This window comes from Tripterygium wilfordii, chromosome 7 (genome assembly GCF_013401445.1).
Source record: "Tripterygium wilfordii isolate XIE 37 chromosome 7, ASM1340144v1, whole genome shotgun sequence".
Classification (NCBI taxonomy): Eukaryota; Viridiplantae; Streptophyta; class Magnoliopsida; order Celastrales; family Celastraceae; genus Tripterygium; species Tripterygium wilfordii.
In genome coordinates this window covers 6,165,534-6,188,692 of record NC_052238.1, presented here as the reverse complement: position 1 = coordinate 6,188,692, position 23,159 = coordinate 6,165,534, and the positions used below count along the sequence as shown (strand labels likewise).

Below are 23,159 nucleotides of genomic sequence, written 5' to 3'. Positions count from 1 at the left end.
TATATACAAGATTTAAAAAGTTGCGACATATATGGTACCAATTTGTATATATGTTATAAATCCTCAATTATTTGTTAGTGCAAATTCCAAAGAAAATACAAAGCCATAATCTCCTCCTTATTAATTAGATTTAATATAGTTGAGGAGTATAAAGATATAAGTACTCTTCTTTTAAGTTATAGAGAGTAACATAACATTGAAGGGGTTTCGAGATGCTACATTTTACATTGCCGCGCAATTTACTCTAGCGAAAGAAACTTTTTTATTTTGGAGGTCAAATTCCACTAGAAAGTTCACTTGTGCCATACTTCCAAGTATCGAAAGATTATCATTTGGGACTATTGTCATACAAACCACATCACCAGGACATTGCATAAATGTGTGAACAGGTAGTAGGTGAATGTCTGCATCTTCAAAATGGAACACCATTTTTGGGAGGTCGTTAAGTCTAATAGATTTGGTTTCATAACACAATTTAAAATTTTCCGGTGGATTTTCTATTGGGGTACCATCGATTGCATTTTTAACAATGGGTTCGAAATTATTGTATAGGCTTGAGTGTAACATTGTAAGAAAAGTTCCAGAATCTATCATGATATATTTACCTCGACGATGACCTGTGATTGCTTTATTTCCTCCAATGCTAATACCTTCAAGACTGACATAGTAGTGATTAGGAGGATGTTTAAGTACAATTGGAGTTGAAACAACCTCTACCCCAGAAATCATTTCTCCCGCTCCAAATCTCAACTTATTAGTTTTCTTTGAAGTGATGGGAACTAAGCAATAGGAGAATTTGGATTCTATTTTAGATTTCAATTGAGAAACTAACGATAATACTCCTGCTCCGAGGCCAACAATACCTTGAAATTTACTATTCCCTCCGTATAAGTAATGTTCTTTACTACATCCGAACACTATTCCGTCAAAAGGATGTGATCCATGTGTGGTGAGATTTAAATGGAAAGTTTCCTTGCCTAGGATTCCTGACGTATATGAACCATCCGGGTAAGAACGATCATATTCGCAACTCTCTGAGTCCCCAGCATTTCTTTTGCCCAAAGCCTTGCAAAATTCTGAGTTATAAGAAACTTTTTGATAGGTGGATGAACTTGGTGGATAAAAGTGGTGTGGCTTATAATCTTGAGAATATTTTACCCATATGAGGCTACTTCCGGTGTCAGCAATCAGATGGAATGCAACTGGTGGGGATCCAATATAAACCTCTATGAAATATTGACCTTGATATTCAGTGAGCGATGACACATATTGCTTATCATCAATATGCATAGATGTGCGAAGAAAGTTGACTCGACTATAGGAACGTAGCACAGCCTTTCTCATCAGCTCATATGGAGTTAGAGAAGAGTTATAAAGTGGAGATGGTGGCGAATCACGATGAAAAAGATCAATGCTGAAGTTGATCTTTTTCCCTTCTGTAAGAGATTGAATCAAAATATGGAATAAGAAAATAATGAAAAAAAGGATGAGTGATTGATGCATTGCTAAGTAATTGAAAAGGTGCATAAAAGAACAAAGAAGATGTTTTGCTGTTTTGTGCCACAAGTGGTGTCTATATAGAGATAATTTGGTGTTGTTTAATCTTTTTTAAGATGATGTCATTTAGCATAGAGACAGTGATTGGTAATTGGTATCAACGAAAACCCACCCAAGACAGCCAGCCCATCAAGGGATCCCTTGTGCGTGCGTGATAAATACGGCAATGCTAAATGTCCTAACAATTTTTGTTTTAACCCTTCTCAATTCTATGTGACATTCCACATAGGATTCTACATCAGTATTTTGTCTCTATATAACCATCCGTTCTCTCTCTCTTTCTTCTCTTTCCCCCCTTTCTCTGTCCTCTCTCCTTTTCTCCCTCCCACTCATGAGACAACCACCACCACTGTAGCTCTTCCAACAACCGATCTTATATTTGGACTCCAAACGTCGAGACGCACCTTACCCACCACTTTTCTAACCAGATAGCTACCGAATTTCGATTACCCGAGCAAATTACATTATCTTTAAAAATAATATAATTTGTCAATCCAGGCACCTAGCCACCTCCAGCAACGTGTCCAACCACTTCTAGCAACAATGTGATTTTTTTTTTCATTTTTTTGCATATTTTGGAAGTTACATTGTATTGAAAATAATGTAACACCGTATTTGACAACCATTTGAATGAATATGCTTTTGAGACAATGTATCTACCTTGTTATTCTTGATTAGTTTGTCGACTATTTTTTTCTCCAGCATATATTTGTCTATTCTGCAAATTCAATTGGTATGAAAACAATGTAATTGCAAGTCTGTATCGCAAAAAAATAATGTAATCACAAGTCTGTATTGTAAAAAATAATGTAATTAATCGTATGTCTGTATGGCAAAAAAACAATGTAATAACATGTTTGTATGGCAAAAAAGAATGTAAATTGATTTTACTACTTTATCTCAAAAACATGACAAAAAAAAAGACCAACATAAAAAGTGAAGGCAATCCAGCAATTGGTTGATTCTATCTTCATTCTCACCAATTCACCAATGGCACCTATTACGGCAATACCCTATTAAAAAACAAGGTCCTTATCAATTTGCCGTTTGGTGTGAATAAAGCCTTGCGTAAGTTCTCATCAATAACATAGAATTTTTTTCATAGTTGGAAATTTGGTCCTAGTGCTAAATTTATTTCTTTGTCTTTCTCTAGAATTTTCATAGTTCGAATATATTTATTTCTATTTGTCCTGGTGCTAAGTTTATTTCTTTGTCTATCTCTAGAATTTTCATAGTTCAAATATATCATTTCTTAATAGAAATAATATATATATATATATATATATTCTCTTTGAAAAGAAATTGAAAGCTTAAATCACGTGCTTAATTTGTTTTGTCATTACGAAGTTGCCTTGTAATTTGTATTGTGATTATCTCCTACTAATAGTATTCAATAACATAAGCATCCAAAATCTAATTTGTTGATGTCTCCAATGGTTTAAGCAAAATACAAGGCTTAAACCAACTCTGGAAGATCAAGTGAAGTTGAAACAACTTCCTTTGCCCTTATTCCAAATCTCAACTTACTAGTTACTACGGGTTAATGCAATTACTGGCCATCGAAAGATGGTCAATGTTTCAATTTGACCACTGACTATCAAATTGTTCTAAATTGGTCACCGACACTTCAATTTGTGTCAATTAAGCCACCCGGGCATAATTGGACAATTTTGGCCAATCAACCTACAAATCGACACTTCGGTTTGTGCCAATTATTTTGAGAAAGAGAATGTTTTAAAATTTTGTTTAAGAAAAGACAAAATTTAAAAAAAATTTAAATTAATTGCATATATAGGCAAGTGTGAAAAGTTATTGTGTGGTCTGGCTACATTACGTGGCATGTTGATGTGGTATGCCCGAACCAATAAAATCATTACACATCAGTTGTTAGTGACACCTTAAGGGTAGGTGGCATGCCACCCTAAATTATGTAAGTTTATGGACCCGTAGCACTATCGTTCTAACCATCTACCGTTTTGTTTTGAACCAACCTCCTTAACCGATAAGTGATCCTGAACTGGAGGGTCAAAACTGAATTCTTCAGCTTTGACTGAGCAAATTCAGGAAGAATAAAACATCAAATTTCAGCTCAATCATTGTATCTCCATTGAACGAGTTAAAAAGGGAGGCCATGAGAATTTAAGCACCAAGGTTAACCAGAAAACATATCCGAAATTCAGAACCCATCATGCAACATTATAATGGTATTGTACAAGATGACGTTTTTACGTAAAATAAGAAATCAATAGCAAACAACAATGGTGCATAAGCCTCCCCGGTAGTGGGCAGGGTCGGAATAGAAAAGATGTATGCAAATATTATCCCATATAATATGTGGAGAGGCTATTTCCAGGAATTGAATCACATATTCGCCTGTCAAAAGAGAAATCAATAACCATGTATAGAGTGAACAATGAGTGATCATTTACAGGTTCTCTTACCAGCAGTTCTACTTCTATGGAAGACCAAACATATACTACTCAGATGTTCTACGGAGTAGATTTCTGAAGGTTAGCCAAGTGGACCTGGTACTTTGTTTCAGCTTTCAACGGCTAAACCAATAGGGGGACATGCCTACTACTCAATATGGCATGAACAATGATTTTTTTTTAGGTATTGTAATCAATAGGTAGTAGCTCTGCCATTTTTTCAAAAAAAAGAACTATGGGATTCCGCTTGAAATTGAAGGAACTGAAGGAAACAAGGTAAATATGAGTCTTACAGAGTAATGTATATGAAATGCAACTGGCATCACACCTTATGAATGAGGCTGGAAATGAACTGCAATAACTTCCCCGTCCAGAATCACCCTCTCCAGCATTTCTTGCTTTAGACCATCTGCTTGCCAAACAAAGTCCACCAACACCCTATTTGGAGAAAACAAAATCACTTTCACGAGCAATGATTGTATCTTGGTTACTCAGTAAGCACTGCTCTAACAGCACTCAATAGATTACTTACTGATTCAGATCAAGTGAAGACTGATACTATTAGTAGCTCTATGAAAGAGAAGGAAAACAACTGCAGAATTCGAAGAAAAATAATATACATGATTAGTGGCTCGGGTACTTCAATCTTTCAAAATTTGATAGTTACAAACTGCACTTCTATGCAGCAAAAAGATGAAAAAAACCTTGTACAAACTGTTTTATCCTATTCTGTCTAAGACTCTATGTAATGTTTTTACAACCTATTCAAGCGACAAGTGATATCAATGAAGATCCGTTCATTGCAGGGAATCGTTAGACCACCCATCGGATGATCAAAACCGAATTCTTCTTCGGCATGACTGAGCAAATCCAAGAACGAAGGCTGGTTCAAGTATGATACTGGGATCACAAAACGCTTCTTCTGGTTTTCTCCAACATACACTGCAAAGTAGCCCTTCGGAGCATCTATGGTGTCTGTAGCTGCTTGGTTAGCAGTACTAGGAAGATGTCGAAGAGCTTTCTTAGCTTGAACAATACCAGGCAAACGAAAACCCATGCTTAACAAGAGAAAGAAAATCTCCGAATACTTGAAGTCGAAGGAAAAAGGTAACTTTTGGTGTTTTGAGAATACTAGAACTTGATTTGCTTGCCCAATCCACACACAGACAAGTATATATAGATGAAAGAGCTTATACAAGAACACGTGATCTTTGAGTAATGACCAAGAGGAAACTAGATAGGGCTCTGTGAGGGACAAGGTCACAAGGCAATCACATGCTTTGTTATCCAACTAACCATCAGAAATATAGCAGTTATTGAGCAATTGCATTCTTGTAACAACCCATGTTCCACTACTTCAAGAAACATGCAGGACCAATTGGAGATATAAAAAGATCTTGTATAGATGAACTCCATTAATTTTAGTACTAGCTAGTATTCAATCATGTCTGCTACGCTTTTCCAGGGTGATATCACCACAACATGTGATATTATCTGATAAGATAACAATGCAATAATGATTTGAAATACTTGGCATTTTCACTCTACTCAAACCAGGAAACAGCTATTCAGATAATTTAATGAAGTACTGTCGATAAACAAGCCAGCCTCTTCATTTTTGGCATGACGTACTAGATAAAATAATTGTTAAATTATATAATCATAAAGTACAGGTTATGAGCAGTGAACTAATATTGTCAGGGCTTCAACTTGGTAGACAGGCCATCATCTGTGCTCATATTTAGTAGCAAACTATAAAGTGAATGATTAATGATATTTTTCAGGGTCCCTTTCAGTAGAACTACAGCTTTCCAAGCATTACAAGTGGACAAGATACTTGTTTTCCCCGCTGGCCCTATGGTACATATCTATTACTCACGATGCATGAACAATCATCAGTTAAGTATGGCAAGAAACTACTGGATTCCACTTGAAATTAGTAGAGCAACTGGACGAAAAAAAAGTAAATATGGATTCTTACACTGTAAAGCAAGTGGCATGGAGCTCCTGAATTTGTTTGATCTTCTAGCACAATTCCCCTCCGGTGGGAATACGCTCTTCCAAAGCAGATTACTGAGGCTGGAAATGAACAGAAATACCAGGTCCAGAATCAATCTCTCCAGCACTTGTTGATGTAGACAGCTGCCAAACAAAGTCAGTCAATGCCCTGTTTGGGAAAAAAAAATTACTGTTATAGGCAATGAATATGTAACTGACCATATTCAGAATGATCGCACATAGAAATAGGACTGATTTCTTCAGTATCTTCCCCATTTTTTGTTTCATCTTATATAATTGAGCACAATAAGCCTGATGACCTTTCAGCTCATGTGCCTAATGATGTCATGAACCTTAAAGGACATCCAAATATGAATATTGATACTTCTTTAAACAATTGTCTGATAATATACCATGATCTATATGTAAGGGAAATTACCCATGCCTCATGATATGAAACCATTCAGGGAAAAAAGAAAAAAACAAAGGCTTCTTTGAGTTATTCAACTCAAATTACATTTCCAGACTGCAAAGTAATGGGTAAATTCTTGACTCACAAGCAGCGGGTAGATCAAAATAAGACAAAAAACAGAGTATTCCTTTCTAGTTTCAGATGAAGAACTTGACCACGGATCTCTAAGCAGAAGAAGCCACATATATGAGTCCACTCATTGTTACACCAAGTCATGTTACTGATTAAGACAGATAGAGATTGCCAGACCAAACTCTAACCCTTGGATAATATTGAGGGCAAATAAGTGAACAATTCAATAGCAGGTCTAAGAGAGAATGAAAGAATTACAGAGTTTAAAGAATCAGTTGATCTCATATTTTTAATTCTCAATTTGGTGAGAGTTTGTAACAAACTGCATTTCCATGCAGGAAAAAAGAGGAAATAAATTGTTGTGTACACAACAATTCTAAATGTCTACAAAACTCTTCAGCCTCTTCTATGTCCAAGTACGTCATATCACACTATGGGAGCTGGCCATGCACGAAGTCAATACTCTTTCATGACCTGGTTAAGCGATTAGTGATATCAATGAAGATGTCTTCACTGCAAGGAATTGTAAGACCACCCATCGGATGATCAAATCCAAATTCTTCTTCAGCTTGAGTTAGCAAATCCAAGAACAAAGGCTGGTTCAAGTATGACACTGGGATCAAAAAACGCTTCTTTTGGTTTTCTCCAACATAAACTGCAAAGTAGCCCTTTGGAACATCTAAGGCTCCTGGAGCTGCTTGGTTAGCAGTACCGGGAAGATGTCGAAGAGCTTTCTTAGCTTGAACAATACCAGGCAAACGAAAACCCATGCCTAACAAGAGAGAGAAAATCTCAGAATACTTGAAGTTGAAGGAAAAAGATAACTTTTGGTGTTTGAGAATACTAGAATTTGAGTTGCTTTCCAATCCACACACAGACAAGTATATATACATGAAAGAGCTTATACAAGAACACGTGATCTCTGATCTCTGAGTAATGACCAAGAGGAAACTAGATAGGGCTCTGTGAGGGACAAGGTCACAAGGCCATCACATGCTTTGTTATCCAACTAACCATCAGAAATATAGCAGTTATTGAACAATTGCATTCTTGTAACAACCCATGCTCCACTACTTCAAGAAATATGTAGGACCACTTGGAGATTTAAAAAGATTTTGTATAGATGAACTCCATTAATTTTAGTACTAGCTAGCATTCAAACAAGCCAGCCTCTTCATTTTTGGCATGAATGTGCCTAGGACTAGATAGAATAATTGTTAAATTATATAACCGTAAGGTAGAGGTTATGAGCAGTGAACTAATATGGTAGTTATATTAAAAACATCAGGGCATCAATTTGGTAACAGGCCATCATGATGTTCACATTAACTGTGCTCATATATCAATTCACATTACAGCCCACTTAAACATAGTAGCAAAGTAAAAAGTGAATGATTAATCATATTTTCAGGGTTCCTTCCAGTAGAACTACAACATTCCATCAATTACTACTGACATGCCCAGCAGATGTTTAAAGGTTATCCAAATGGATATGAGGCTTGGTTTGCCCGCTGACCCATATGGTACATATCTATTACTCACTATATCATGAACAACGATCAGTTAAGTATTGCAGTCAATGCCACTAATTGATATTGTTAGTTTTACACTATTTTACAAACAACAAGCCATTTTTATGAGAAAAAACTACTGGATTCCACTTGAAATTAGTAGAGCAACTGGATGAAAAAAGGTAAATATGGATTCTTACATTGTAAAGCAACTGGCATGCAGCAGTGCCATCACAGATTACTGAGGCTGGAAATGAACAGAAATACCAGGTCCAGACTCACTTTCTCCAGCACTTGTTGCTTTAGACAGCTTGCCAAACAAATTCTGTCAATGCCCTATTTGGAAAAACAAAATTTTTGTTACAGGCAATGAATATGTAACTGACCATATCATAAAGTATGACCCATAGAAAATTAGAAATAGGACTGATTTCTTCAGTATCTCCCCCATTTTTGTTTTACCTTATTTAATTAAGTACAATAAGAAGATAGTACTCCTGGCCTGATGACCTTTCAGCTCATGTGCCAAATGATGTCATGAACCTTAAAGCACATCCAAATATGATTGATGCTTCTTCAAACAATTATATGATGTTAAGATTAGTAACTTTGCTTTTCAACTCAATCCGATGGCTCAACACGTGCAGAACAAATGAGGCCCAACACCAGGGCTACTTTCACTCAAAGGCCACTTTGGGCAACAACAAACACACACAAAGACCCATACTTATGGCAACAACAAATGAAAGTTTAAATTGCAGAAGAGTTCCGATACCATGTTGAGATTAGTTACTTTGCCATATGTCATTTAACCTAATCAATAACTAGTAGGGTTGGGACATTTCACACCATTTATATATATTCTAACAACTGATAATATACCATATTACCATGATCTATATCTAAGGGAAACTACCCATCCAGACCTCATTATATGTACCAATCAATGAAAAAAAGAAAAAACAAAGGCGTCTTTGAGTTATTCAGCTCAAATCACATTTGCAGACCGCAAAGTAATGGTTAAATTCTTGAATCACAAGCAACGGGGAGACCAAAATAAGATAAAAAAAAAATTAGTGTATTTCTTTCTAGTTTCAGATAGAAAACTTGACCACAAATCCCTAGGCAGAATAAAAGTGTTAGATTAAGAGAGAACTCAATCCTTATAAATCATATATGAGCCAACTCATTGTTATTCAACAGCAGGTCTAAACAGAGAAGGAAATAATTAGAGAGTCTAAAGAATCAGTTGATCTGATATTTCTAATTCTCAATTTGATGAGATTTTATAACAAACAGCCTTTCTGTGCAGCAAAAACGATGAAATAAATGTACATGGCAATGCTAAATGTCTACAAAACTGAACAAAATTGCTCAGCCTCTTCTATGTCTAGGTACTCTTTCATGACCTGGTTAAGCAATCAGTGATATCAATGAAGGTGTCTTCACTGCAGGGAATTGTAAGAACACCCATTGGATGATCAAATCCAAATTCTTCTTCAGCTTGACTTAGCAAATCAATGAACAAAGGCTGTTTCAAGAATGATAGTGGTATCACAAAACGCTTCCTCTGGTTTTGTCCAACATAAACTGCAAAGCAGCCATTTGGAACATCTAAGGCCCCTGAAGTTTCTTGGTTTGCAGTAATTGGAAGATGTTGAAGAGCTTTCTTAGCTTTAATAATACCCCAAAAACGAAAACCCATACTTCTGTTTAACAAGGAAAAGGACCTCAAAAGTGTTTGAAGTTGAAGGAGAAGAAAACTTTTGATGCTTGTGATGCTAAGAATTGAGTTGCTGCCCAGCTCAAAGAAAGAAACATCCATATTTATAGATGAAAGAGCATGTAGAAAATGATGAAATGTCTGAAGCTTGCGTGAAGAGGCATTTTGATGGTGTCTGTTGAGGGGCAATGCCTCATGACAGATGTCAATGAAACTTAGTCAACAAACAACTATTAACCGAAGTCGATGGAACTTAGTCAACAAACACCTATTAATTGAAGTCAATGAAACTTAGTCAACGAACACCTCTTCGCTGAAGTCAATGAAACTTGGTCAACAAACACCTATTCCCTGAAGTCAATTATACTTAGTTGATAAGCAAGCCAGCCTCCAAATTTGAGGTTTATAATATTCATTGTAACATGTTATATCTCTATGGAATAAACAATAGAACTGCAAACTGGAGACCCTGAGCTAATTGCCAGATAAGCCCCATGAAGTTCACATGAAGGGTGCCCATCTCTCTGTCTCCATCAAATCCCTTCCAGTAAAACACTAATACCGAAGATATTATTGACATACATATACTACCAAGATGCTCTACAGAGATTTTTAAAGGCTAGTCAAGTTTACCAGATGCTGGGCCAGAAGCTACAGCTATTTAACCAAGATGGCTCAGCCTATTAGTTGATACTGATAGTAAGTCAAATGGTGTGGATTTTCTACTATTTTCACAAAGAACAATCAACTATTGAATGCCAAAGCAAATGCAAGTTAGAGACAACTTAACAAGCTTTCCAGTGGTGGTCAAGATGCTTAGTCAATAAATAAAAAGGGATTATTGACTAACTAGAACTGCAAACCCAATTTTGCAGAGAACAATATAAATGCCTAACATGAAAATTATTCATTGACACAAAATCACTCCATAGTAGGAAGCAACGATACCTGTTGTCATTCTTACCTCGATGCATCAATTTGCTAGTCAAGCCACAGATAGCTCACATGAATCATGCCCTTCTTTCAGTCCCTAGATACCTGTTGGCAAGTACTAGATGAGGCTGGGAAACAAAAGAAAAAAAAATAAACATGACAATTTATGGTTAGAAGTGATTAGTCAATTTTCATAGGGGAATTGTGCAAATTAAACTCTTCCGCACAAATTTTCCATAAATGTTACATATCACCCAAATTGGCCACGAATTATCCATAAATGTTAGTATCACCCAAATTGACCAAAGTTGCGTAGAATTCAATATCAATGGAGGGCCAATGAATAATTCAAGAAATGCATAACTCTTGCCTAACTAAAGGAAGGTTACGATTCGAAATAGAAAATAGAAATACAGAAACATATCTGCATGCTAATAAGACTCTGTTAGTAATGAGTGAAACTTTCGAAATAGAAAAGGGCTTGAAACTCTGTTAGTAATGATTGCGGATTTAGCATCTCTATATGGATGATAAGCCTTTCCAGAAAACAAGTTGAAGTGTTGAAATGTTATCCTGTTGCCATTGCTCAAAAAGTTAACTAAGACACAAATTGAAGAATAAGAACATACAAGCACTTGCATAGGAATATAGAATAAAAAAACTTCATTCTCAATTCCATTTAGAGAACAGTAACCAATACATTACAAGGGTTCACTACAATTTTCACCACTACCAAGTTTAGATTGGATATTGATCCTTGACTCAAAGGAGTTAGAGTATAAATGTCTCCTAGAGAGGAAAACTTCTTTTGTTTATCTCCACCAAAGATACCAAAAATGTGGTTGCTAAATGATATTTCAGCTCCCATTATCCATCTATAAGCAGGAAATAAGATAAGTGAATAAGTCTTCTCTGCAGGGCATTGTGAGACCGCCCATTGGATGATCGAAACCGAATTCTTCTTCAGCTTGACTTAGTAAGTCTTGGAATGGAGGTAGGTTCAACTATGAAATCGGAATAACAAATCTCCTCTTCTCTTCGCGCACATAAACTGTACAGCAGCCTCTTGGAACTTTTACTGATGCATGGTTTACAATCATAGCAGACCAACAAAGAATTTTCTTAGCATGGGCAATCACAGGCAAGCGAAAACCCATATCTTTTTATGAATATTTTATATAAAAACGAGAAGAAAATAAATCAGAAAGGGCTATTATAACTAGTAAGAACTTTGATGGTAGAGGATCTGAAGCTTGTGTTGCTCATGAACTCTTATTATTTGGGTATAAATAGATAGAGATATCTAGCACTTCCTTTGACATATAGAGTTGCATTTCAATGGGGCCTAGGCTTAGGCATTGGCTCAAGAGGAATCACATGGATTTTTCATCCAAATCATAGAAAAGAGTGCAGGTTTCATATGTCCAGAAAAGCACAATGCCCCACCATTGCTTCATATACCGACACCTTTTTAAGTTGACCATATTAGAGCTGGTGCCATTAAATGCATGCTTGAGACACCTTTGATATTCAAGATGACAGGTCACATGAGTATGCCAGTATTATATCTTCAAAATGTAGAGACAATCCTGAATATCACAACATATTCAAAGCCTTTCAATCAAAGAAAGGACCACACTGCAATCAACGAGAGCATAACAACACAATAATATGATAATATGGAGCACGGGAGAACAATTGAATAAAGTACTATGAGAAATTCTGGCTTACACGTTAAGCAAGTAATAATTCCGAACATACAGACAACAATCACTACAGGGGTCTGACCACATCCAGAAGCAAATAAAGAACAAACATTTTTGAACTGGTAATGGATCAACTAAAGCTAAGCATGACATCGCTATGGTCACATACCCTTTTTGTCGGAATGATCGAGAATGAGATGTATGACAGACACCACATCTGTAAACTAAAATTGCTCGTTTCGTCCTGTATTCTAACACAGACCACGTCCCCTAATAACCTGAAAGTGGTTAGCGTTGAAGCAGTCCTCATTTGAGAGGCTTCATACCCTTGACAGTCCTCAAGTCATTTACTGCCTTACGAAGAGCATCATCTGAAAGAATCAACCGAGACAATGCTCCAGTACTCAACCCTATAAACTTTGCTGCTTCAGAAACAGAACCCTCAACTGCAACGATTAGGTCTAACAGCGCTTGCATCCCCAAAGCAAATTTAGGATTTTTAGGACCAATTTGTGGACCAATATCCGACGGTCTAATCGTCGACTTTAGGGGAAGAATTTGAAGGAGCTCCTGAGGAGGCGAATATTCATCGAGATTGACAGAGTTCCTGACTTTGAGAGCTATTAGAGTTCGAAGACGCGACAAGGCTGATTCGCGATTCATATGCTGAGAACGGTCCTCAGCAGCCTGGGCGAGAACACCGGTGGGAAGGTGCTTGAGACGGACGGCGGACTCTCTCTTGTTGCGGTGCTGACCGCCGGGGCCGGAGGACTTGAAAGTATCCATTTCGCACTGCTTCATCAGCTCTTCATCGCTCAATTCCAAGTAACTCTTGTTGTTATTACTACTGCAACTGCTGTTACGAATTTGACAGTCATTAGAACCCCAAAACAACCTTCTTCTCCTGGTTGTGGACAGAATGAATCTTCCTTCAAGAGTCTTCGCTGTTGTTGGAAACGAAAACCTCAATCTTCCTTCAAGTCTAAAAGAGTAAATCATGGATTTCGTAAGCCATTGAGCTGCCATTGCCATTTCTTTCTAACATTCAATTTCTCGCAGCAACACCTCGTTCGGCATCTAAATCTCCGGCAGCTTTCGTAACACAAACTTGCCCCAACCCCAACCGCAACAATGTGTCGCAATAAGAAAAAATCACGATAAATTCATAAATCACGAGTCCTACACTCCTAATAATCCTAAACCTATTGAATGGGTCGTAAAAGGTGTGGGCCGAAGTATTAAAAATTAGGCCCATTAGTTTGTGCAGTAATGATGGGCCACGGGATCCAAGTATTGGTTGTCTGATTGATTCGTCCCAATTCTATACTATATGGTGGGCCAGAGGGAAAATCCATGTGAACTTGTGAACTGGGTTAATGTTGTTAATTCAGGTACATATGGGCTTAACTCAGGCCCATTTAGTTTGAAAGATTTAAGGCATTTCTACTATCTTTAAACTGTTAATTTATATATTCATAATTTTTTTATTACATATTCATAACCTTTTTAAATGTTGTTTGTGTCATAATTTTACCTTCCACTTCCATCATTGCTCATTTACAACTTACAAGCAATATTAAGGCTAAACTAATAGAGTAAAGTCCACTTCCACTTCCATCATTCGCCCGGATGGTTGAACACAAACTCGTATTTGACTCAGCAAAGCATGTTAAAATTATATATTCCACATCGATTCGAATTTACCTGATCGAATGGTATATATGAGTAAAGTCCACCCCTTACAATTAATTATGGTCTTTTCCTGAATCTAGTTAGTTGGGCTTCGATCTGTAGTAACTGAGCTCAGAATGAACAAAACTATGACATCGTTGATATGTACGGTAGTGTGGATTTTTTATAAAGAAAATCATGGAATAAATGAGTCATGATCACATGGGGTTTTAGTCCAACGTCTCTCTCTCTCTCTCTCAACATCAAATAACTAAATGTGATGTATTAGAGAGACCCAATTGTTCCTTGGATTATGGTCTTAGTAGTGATTAATTATCCCTAAACGGTAAAGCCATATGGCCGTACATTACTATAAATAGAGAGCATCTAGAAACAACCTTTGATAATTACTGTATGAGGTTGGATTATATTTACTATTTAGGGGAAATCAAATATTAAAAACAAATTCCCAAGAAGTGTGAAAAATATATATTAGAATACATTTCAGTAATAATTAGTGGCACATGAGGTCGTTGCTGCTACCGCTCTTTTTCTGGGGCAACGTACAATATCAATTGTGGCACATGTACATACGAATCTGCTCATCATCATCATCCATATATATATATATATATATATATCCCTTGTATATAGTTTTGTGGGCAGAAAAAGGTTGAATATTACAGTACTCGATCACATGCACATGCATATGCACTCTCCAATCTGATGTGATGGAGAATATATATATATATATATGGCAATATTAACATGTATAATTGAGCAACAATAATCTCTCTGCTGGCCTGGCAGGTATGGGCAGACAGGCAGTCTACGTAATAATCAGTATACAATATGCTACTTCAATCAATCAAACCTAACTGCACTTTCAAGGCTTAAATTTTAACAGAATTCTCATCTGGATACGCGGAAAACAGTGGGTGTGCTTTTTCTATATATGTGTGTGTGTGTATAATTATATATAGTCCATAGTGCCAGTGGGTGATGTTACCGACGATCACAATTTCCATTTTCCATAGCGCAAGGACAAATTAAGTACATGTTGTATGTATAACCACCACCATTTTGCATGGATATATAAGTTTTATAAAATAACTCAAAAGAAATTTAAGATAAATATATATTAAAATTGATAAATTTAGAACATACATCATATGTCTCGGCAACAAAATTAAAATTCAAACCAAGGAAGTATGTTTACGCATTTTTACTTTGAGATATTTCACCCAAAAATCTAAGGATTTGTACATGGTTTCATACAAAGATATCGTGCATTAATTGATCATGAGAGGAGAGGGTGATTATATATATATATATATAGACACACACACAAAAAAAATGTTATATAACTTGCGATTATTTTTTGATCGCCACCTCTCATTGAAGAAGCAAAAACAACTAGGGGCAAAACCATTGGTGGCAAAAACCATTGGAAATCACATGGTTTTGCCTCCCAACCATCCGTTGATCCATAACATTTTTTGATATATAAAGATTTCACGCTATAATTTTCCTTACATATATATAACACCATGCCCTACCATGCACTTCATTGCAAAACTATGGTGGTGACCAGCTATTATTATCGTCAATGCACTTGTTGGGGTCTTCTGCTTGCTGCTACATGCATACATATATATATATATACTTCCATCACACCACTTATATATATATGGACCAAATTCATTAATTATTCATATTATTTTAGCAAATAACAATTGACAAGCCAAGGTTCACTGATCATATAAGGATGATGACATGAAAATTAATTAGAGATGCCATGACCTACATGTTTACTGACAAATACAAATTAAGAAAGAAAATTGAAACATATATCATATGAAGATGGACCTAATTTTGAAGAAATGATAGGTTGAATGGGAGCACCAAATTCCCTCATCAAATTATTGATATATATATATATTTCAATTTACTGGTTTGCTGTTGGTCACACACACACACTTAATGTGTCCTATACTTACCTAATTAAATTATAATTGTCTTAACCTTATTATAAAACTAATCATTGCTTATTGAACAAAAAGAATAACTAAGACTAGTGAAGTACATACTCTTTTTCTTGACAAATGAAATGGCCAAAAGTCCACCATCCACAAGTAGAATGAATATTAATTATTGACAACAACATTTCAATTATTTACTAATTAGTGTATAATTTAATTTGATCAAATAGGGCATTTAATATTAATAGTCAAAGCTCATGAAATGTTATTGGGATTTCATAGTTGATTAGTCCACACAATTATCTTATTATTACTTGGTCATTAGTCAAATTAATGCTTCAAACTATGATCATTAAGTTGATCAAGAAGTTATTCAAACTAATTATGTTTTTAAGAACAACTTTATTTAAACATATTTATATATCCATGATATATAATTGATAAGTCTCAAGTCACTTCATAAAGGCCCTCAATGCTCAAAAATGGTAGGGACCTTCAGTCATGTAATTGCCCCAAAAAAGCTTGGTTGGTTAGTTGGCAAGAAAAACCCACTAAGTGAAAGTCAAGTCTAAGTTCATTTCCTCTACAAAATAAGGCAAAATTAACCAAAAAGTCAGTCCTTTATTCCTTCAATAAACCCCACATACATGTATATATGGCTCTATATATCTTTTTTTGTTTCTCAAACAAGGCATGATGCCCTAATACAAAACAAAAGAAACATAACAAGCCCATGTGAAAGTTCACCTGATATGTTTCTATGTCTAAACATTAATTCTCCAATCAATTAATGACCCTTTTGATCACCATCTATTCCTATTTTGAGGTTTGGGATCTCCCTATATAAATGTAGGTATTAATTAAACACACACACCATTTCAAACCCATCTCCTCAATATTCTTCAATCAATTCTTCAATCAATCACCAAAATAGTTCTACTTGCATTACTTACTTGGTGTTTTGTAAGATGGGTATTCAACTGATGGGATTAGCTCATGCAAAGCAAAAGCTCCAGCGATCTCTTTCTGCGAAAATAGCAAATATATTGGCAAGTAGTTCTGCTGCCAATGTTCCTAGAGGCCACATTGCAGTCTATGTTGGAGAGAGATACAGGAAGAGATTTGTGATTCCAATTTCTTACTTGAACCATCCTCTATTCCAACAACTACTGAATCGCGCCGAGGAAGAGTTTGGATTCGATCATCCGATGGGCGGTCTGACAATTCCTTGCAGTGAAGACTACTTCATCAATCTCACTTCAGCTTTGAGCTGCTCGTAGAACAATTATATATAATGCAGCTGGCATATACATATATCCCAACCTTGATATATATATTTGCCACTGTTGAGGCCAAGTCTCTTCAATTTTGTATTATGCATTCTCATCTAAATCCAATTTTATATAAACATCTGAGCTTGTAAATGAAATTAATTCATTCTCTCTTACTGTCTATTATTGAAGGTGTCAAAAAACGATTGACGCACCATTTAGAGCACTTGCATTAGTATATGTAAACTGATGCATGAAGCTTAAGTAGATAGCGAAAATGACAAATTGTTGCAAAAATGCTAATGCATTAGTATTAAAAAGTGATATTTGAGTAGGTAAAATAGAGAATCTAAATAGATATTCTTATGCATTACACTATTTGGGCCTTTTATGGGACTTTCAAAAGTCCGCCTAAGGCCAAACTTCCCACAAATTCTGAACAGCCCAACCAGGCCCAAGAAACAAGGATTAGCAACTCCATGTACAGAACTACACATTAACACTAAAATTCCCCTACAAAATTCTTTGAACAAGAAGTAATGGTGTTCAACTCAAACGAGAAGTGAGATCAAGAAACTCATGTTCTGGACAAGGAATGGTGAGGCCTCCCATTGGATGATATTCAAAACCAAACTCTTCTTCAGCTTGACTCAGCAGTTGTTGAAACAGAGGATGCTTCAAGTATGCTATTGGCACCACAAATCTCTTCTTCTCTTCCTCTCCAACGTACACTGCAAAATGCCCTTTTGGGACGTCCACAGAATTCGTCGATCTCTGATGCCAAAATTGGCGTTTAGACGTTCTTTGAATAACATGTTTGGCATGAAACACCATCTCCGGCAAAATCCGAATACCCATTTTGCTTGAATTAATGCTAATAACACAAACTTTTCAATTCTGATGCTTGTGTAGTAGTCCTACTCTGCTAGCTATATATATAAATATATATAGGCACAATCACCATGTACATTGTGGGTGATTGAGTAGGATCAGCAGCCAAGTTGGGGAATATTGGGTCCCACAAGATTATATGTCTAAAAATAGCAAAACCAAACCAACCCACTGTTTTTACACATAACCAGAGTCTCTACTCTCTGTTTCTCTCCCCTGCAGTGTGGTTGTTTTAATTGGGGCATATTGCTGAAGTCAGAGCGGGCTTAATTGCTTTACTAGATCCAAGAATTCATAAAGATTTATGGCTTCATGAATTTCCTTCTCTTTCCTATCATTGTATAATATAACATTTGATTTGGAGCTGGAGCTGGACTTTTTTTTTCCTGGTTAACTGCCCATACCTGCCAGAGAGATTTTCTCTCTCTAACATGCATGAACATGTGCTTCAGTGATTATAAATTGGTTTTGCTTACACACCCAGATAGATAAAAATACGCAAAAATCAATGATGAGTTAGATTCAGATTCAGTACATCAGTACATGTGCAATTCTGAGATGTGAGATTATTGTTATTGCCCCAGAAAAAAAAGGGCCGTAGCGGCCGCAACTGCTGCTGCATGTGCTACTACTCATTGTCAAGCTATGAGTTTTCACACACACTTCCTAGTTTGTTATTACAACGTACGGGCATAGAAATGGCGCATGATTCTATGAACAAGTGGGCTTACCTTCTCTGCTCTGTTACATGAAATAAGAAAGAGAAAACAGAGCAATAGCCATGTGAGGCTCTGATGCTAGTGGGTCCTTTAAAAAGTTCAACAAATTGCTTCTCTGCTGACCGCAACACGTATTCGCATTCTATAAATATAGATTCACGCTACAAGTACTGTACACTTAAGAGTTAAGACCCAATTCCAGATTAACCTGGAACTTCATTGATTCGATTTCAGTAATGGGGATCAGGGGGCCTTAAGTGATTCAGAGTGCGAAGCAAGTTCTGAAGCTGGCGAGAAATCAACAATCAGATGTTCCTCCGAAAGGTCACGTCGCAGTTTATGTTGGAGAACAGCAAAAGAGGCGGTTTGTGGTACCGATATCGTACTTGAACCATCCTTCATTTCTTGATTTGCTGCGTCGAGCCGAAGAGGAGTTTGGATTCAATCATCCGATGGGTGGTCTTACAATTCCCTGCAAAGAAGATGCATTTATCGCCCTTACGTCTCAGTTGCATCGCAGCTCATGAATCCAAAAGGAAAAAAAAAAAAAAAAAAGATTTCTACTTTTTTGGTTTTAATTTTTTGTTGGTAGGAGTAGAGAGAAATACTTGTACAGACTACATAGGTTAATTAATGAATGCAATAATCTTTTCTTCTGGTTTTTTGATGCACGAAAGAGAAGATAGCATAGAATGATTTCTGCAAAAGTAATTTCATATTCTTGCTTTGGGGGATCAACTATATTACAGTGAATGAAGTTATGAAGCAACTGCTAATGACAATACTACTGAAAAGTAAATAAATGAATATATTGTTTTTCTATAAGCTAGTAAATTGGTTAATCTAAATGTGTACGTATGTCTAAATGCTTCCTGCAACTGCCCATAAACCCCCATCAACCTTTGATCCCCTTCTATAAATTCTTAATTTGACCAAATCTCCCCTTTAATTTATTTTCTAGATCCGCCGCTAATGGTTGGTGTCTTCTTTCTTCTTTTAGCATAGCATTAGCATATATGTGCCCTCCACCACCAAGACTTTATAAGTACGTACAATAAAACTACCAATGAGCTAGACCATCCATGATTCCCAGTGTGAAGCAAGTTCACAAACTCAGCGTATAATTCAACAATGACCCTAAGACTGGCCTTGCATGAGAGAGAGGGAGAGTGGAAGGCGAGGAGAGGAGGTTAGGAATTGCTTTAGATGGGACTTATCATGGGGTGTGATTAGTGTTTTTTTTTTTAATAATTTCTCATTAATCATAATTTCTTACAAGTAATTTAGCAATAGTTTTCTTTGTATCTGGTCGTTTACATTTAAACACATTATTACATTAAAGATTTTGAAATCTGTTTATTATGCACGTAACGTAACCGTATCAGCCTAACCCTTTGACAGAATCATCATTTGGTTCAACGCAATTTATTTTTTTTTATCAAAAATTGTTTATTAATCCTCTGATTTTGAGGATTCTTAGTTTCCATCTCTAGAAAATTTAATTTTGAAGGAGGATATATGCTTTGCTTTCCTAATCAGCCTCAGCCCTAACGAATGGGCCTCACATATCCCTTATTTCAGGCCCAAGATTAGACAATTGTAATTCCGAATCCGATTCAAAAGGCTGCCTTTCATGCGACGCGACCGAAGCCTATATAGACGAGAAAATCAGAAAACCGTCTCCCCATAACACTATTAACAGGATAAAAACTGCAAACAACGTACATTCTGATCTTACTTTGCTTGAATTGAATTGTTTCTTTCTGGGTCTTTGACAAGGTATAGTTTAATCTTCAAGGATTGCTATATGCTAGTTACACATGCATTTCTCCATTTCTTGATTTCTTCTTACTCTGTCCCTCTGCGTCTTTAATTTCTCATTCTATTTCTGGGTTTTGTGGAGTTAAGATTCTTTTGTTATTAAAAGTAACTTATTATTTTCTTTAATTTCTCTTTGATTACTCAGGTAATAATTATGCTATTAAGATTTACTATTTAGAATTTATGAAGGAATTACGCACGGTGATCGATGCTTTTTCTTTAATAAAAATGCATGGTTGGGTTTCTTTCAGATAGGATCGTTGAAGAACTCAAAGTAAGAGCATAAGAAATTCATCTTCTTGGTAGCCCAAGAAAAGTAAAAAAAGAAAGTCATTGGTGTGGTCATCTTGAGGTCTCAGAAAGATGGGATCTTTGCTTTCAAGAGTTCTTATGTAAGTAATTAATTGAAAAAATAATCATTAATTTAGTCTCTCTCTTTACTTTTAGGTTAAATCTGGCCTGTTTATTCTAGTGTCTGTCGTTAATGAAATCAAGTGTGTAATATCTTCGACAGAATGTCATTTGGGTATGCTTATCCTGCTTACGAGTGCTTTAAAGAAGTCGAAAACAACAATCCAGACATTGAACGACTACTCTTTTGGTGCCAGTACTGGTTTGTATTACTACTACTCTTTCAATTAATCCCACATTTGTCATTTGAGCACCATTACAATATTTGTCATGTTTTCCGTAATTTGTAGGTTCTTAGTCGCCATATTTACGATCTGTGAGAGAGTGGGAGATGCTCTTATTTCATGGTATGTGGATGAATTCGCCATGCTTCGACTGTTCAAATTGTGTATTATTTTTCATCTGTCAATGCTGTTTTCTGATTTGTAATTCTTGCTTACCAATAATCATGAAGGTTACCAATGTACAGTGAAGCTAAGTTGGCATTCTTGATATATCTCTGGTATCCCAGAACAAAAGTATGTATGGATGCATTCAATATAGGCCTCGAGTACTTTGTATATATAGCTGCTTGATTTTAAGATAAATTTATCTGGGTGGTTGGTTTTTTTTTTTCCTTGTTCATTTTAGGGGACAAGCTATGTCTATGGTTCCTTCTTCCTGCCTTTCCTGGGAAAACATCAGCCTGAAATTGATCGTATGTTGTTGGAGCTCAGAGATAGGGCCCGGAATATCACAGTTCTTTTTTGGCAAAACATTGCAAGTTATGGACAGACCAGATTTCTAGAGATTTTGCAGTATTTTTCTTCTCAGTCATCATCATTTGCTTATACTGAAAAGGTAATGCTAAATCACAGCACTTCTGGGTTTTCTATTTCGCGATCCGCGTTTGGATTCTGCATCACATAATCTGCATACTCTAGTTTTTAGATAAAGCAGCACTGATATGAAACATTGTTATGCAGCAACAGCAGATGGAGTCTACAAATGAGAAGCCTCTCGTTTCTTCTCATGAAGCTGTTTATACACCCAATACTGGTGGAACAACAGTTTCTGTTCAATCTGCTGCTGAAGATTCATCAGCAAGTGAATTGCAGTTGCCTAGCTCAACTGAAAGAGTACAATCCTTTGAAGATACTAAAACACATTCCTCCTTACCACAAGAAACTACTACTGCTATCCGCTCTAGACGTGGCATATGGAGACTTTTCCGTGCCAAGGACACTTAGGGCCTGATGGGTTACCCTTGTATTGTAATGATAATTGTGCCTGTCAAAACTTAGTACTATTACGCGTAATAAGATTTCGATTACAATTGCTGCACAAAATTGAAAAATCATACTGTGCCTTGTGTTATCAAAATTAATGGCCATGTAAAAGAGTTAATATATGGATCATATTCATACGTAATGAAATATTTATTGTGTGTGAACTGTTGCACCAAACAACCATCCATTGTCACCAACAAGAGTTCATTTGGTTGACAATCGATTGAGTTAGACATATGCGTACTCAAAGTTCGATTCCAACCACAAAATGTAATTCCTGGTGGCATTTAAAAAAAAAAACAACCATTCGTTCTAAAAAAGAAACGATTTGTTTTTTTAAAAAAAATAACGTCGCCCCCTACTTTGTAATAGTTTATATTTAATTAAATTAAATAAAATAATAACGAAAATATTTATAATAAAAATAAGTAAAATATAATATTATTAATATTACGATAATCATTTAAATTATAATATAATTTTATTATTATACTTAAAATTTAAAATAAGTAAAATATAAAAATAAAAATAATAAAATAAGCAAAATATAAATATAAAAATTCAATATAAAAATCATAAAATCTAATATTATAATATTTTAATTCAATAATTTTTCATAATATCATCTTTTAATTCATCAAATACCTTACAACATATTACAGAACCTTAAACCCATATTTTCTACACAATTTTTTCGTCCCATATTTTCTACACAATTTTTTCG

General features: G+C 35.8%; 8 protein-coding genes and 1 pseudogene across 8 annotated transcripts; 3 read left to right on the top strand and 6 right to left on the bottom strand.

Annotated features, from left to right (window-relative positions):
- Positions 1 to 222: 222 nt before the first annotated feature.
- LOC120002527 (aspartic proteinase CDR1-like) lies at positions 223 to 3,744 on the bottom strand. Its single transcript, XM_038851296.1, has 3 exons — positions 3,705 to 3,744; positions 3,530 to 3,607; positions 223 to 1,436 (listed from the first exon to the last, which is right to left on the bottom strand). Exons 1-3 carry the CDS (start codon positions 3,742 to 3,744, stop codon positions 223 to 225), a joined length of 1,332 nt encoding a protein of 443 aa, XP_038707224.1.
- A 548-nt stretch (positions 3,745 to 4,292) lies between these two features.
- On the bottom strand, positions 4,293 to 5,960 carry LOC120002144 (auxin-induced protein X15-like). The gene is made up of 3 exons (XM_038850751.1): positions 4,691 to 5,960; positions 4,519 to 4,578; positions 4,293 to 4,424 (listed from the first exon to the last, which is right to left on the bottom strand). The coding sequence occupies exon 1, from the start codon at positions 5,041 to 5,043 to the stop codon at positions 4,741 to 4,743; it is 303 nt and encodes a 100-aa protein (XP_038706679.1). The 5' UTR covers positions 5,044 to 5,960; the 3' UTR covers positions 4,293 to 4,424; positions 4,519 to 4,578; positions 4,691 to 4,740.
- An 830-nt stretch (positions 5,961 to 6,790) lies between these two features.
- Positions 6,791 to 8,374, bottom strand: LOC120002137 (auxin-induced protein 15A-like). The gene is made up of 2 exons (XM_038850742.1): positions 8,240 to 8,374; positions 6,791 to 7,300 (listed from the first exon to the last, which is right to left on the bottom strand). The coding sequence occupies exons 1-2, from the start codon at positions 8,256 to 8,258 to the stop codon at positions 6,996 to 6,998; spliced, it is 324 nt and encodes a 107-aa protein (XP_038706670.1). The 5' UTR covers positions 8,259 to 8,374; the 3' UTR covers positions 6,791 to 6,995.
- Positions 8,375 to 9,161: 787 nt separating this feature from the next.
- Positions 9,162 to 10,693, bottom strand: LOC120002136 (auxin-induced protein 15A-like). Its single transcript, XM_038850740.1, has one exon. It carries the CDS (start codon positions 9,862 to 9,864, stop codon positions 9,442 to 9,444), a length of 423 nt encoding a protein of 140 aa, XP_038706668.1. The 5' UTR covers positions 9,865 to 10,693; the 3' UTR covers positions 9,162 to 9,441.
- Positions 10,694 to 12,348: 1,655 nt separating this feature from the next.
- On the bottom strand, positions 12,349 to 13,549 carry LOC120002132 (peptide chain release factor 1-like). The gene has a single exon (XM_038850737.1). It carries the CDS (start codon positions 13,431 to 13,433, stop codon positions 12,708 to 12,710), a length of 726 nt encoding a protein of 241 aa, XP_038706665.1. The 5' UTR covers positions 13,434 to 13,549; the 3' UTR covers positions 12,349 to 12,707.
- A 3,473-nt stretch (positions 13,550 to 17,022) lies between these two features.
- On the top strand, positions 17,023 to 17,402 carry LOC120002138 (auxin-induced protein 15A-like). Its single transcript, XM_038850743.1, has one exon. The coding sequence runs from the start codon at positions 17,023 to 17,025 to the stop codon at positions 17,332 to 17,334; it is 312 nt and encodes a 103-aa protein (XP_038706671.1). The 3' UTR covers positions 17,335 to 17,402.
- A 469-nt stretch (positions 17,403 to 17,871) lies between these two features.
- LOC120002141 (auxin-responsive protein SAUR21-like) lies at positions 17,872 to 18,183 on the bottom strand. Its single transcript, XM_038850746.1, has one exon. The coding sequence runs from the start codon at positions 18,181 to 18,183 to the stop codon at positions 17,872 to 17,874; it is 312 nt and encodes a 103-aa protein (XP_038706674.1).
- Positions 18,184 to 19,171: 988 nt separating this feature from the next.
- Positions 19,172 to 19,584, top strand: LOC120002151 (annotated as a pseudogene).
- A 1,044-nt stretch (positions 19,585 to 20,628) lies between these two features.
- Positions 20,629 to 22,532, top strand: LOC120001201 (putative HVA22-like protein g). Its single transcript, XM_038849421.1, has 7 exons — positions 20,629 to 20,714; positions 21,008 to 21,148; positions 21,271 to 21,369; positions 21,458 to 21,514; positions 21,622 to 21,685; positions 21,798 to 22,007; positions 22,133 to 22,532. The coding sequence occupies exons 2-7, from the start codon at positions 21,120 to 21,122 to the stop codon at positions 22,394 to 22,396; spliced, it is 723 nt and encodes a 240-aa protein (XP_038705349.1). The 5' UTR covers positions 20,629 to 20,714; positions 21,008 to 21,119; the 3' UTR covers positions 22,397 to 22,532.
- Positions 22,533 to 23,159: the final 627 nt, after the last annotated feature.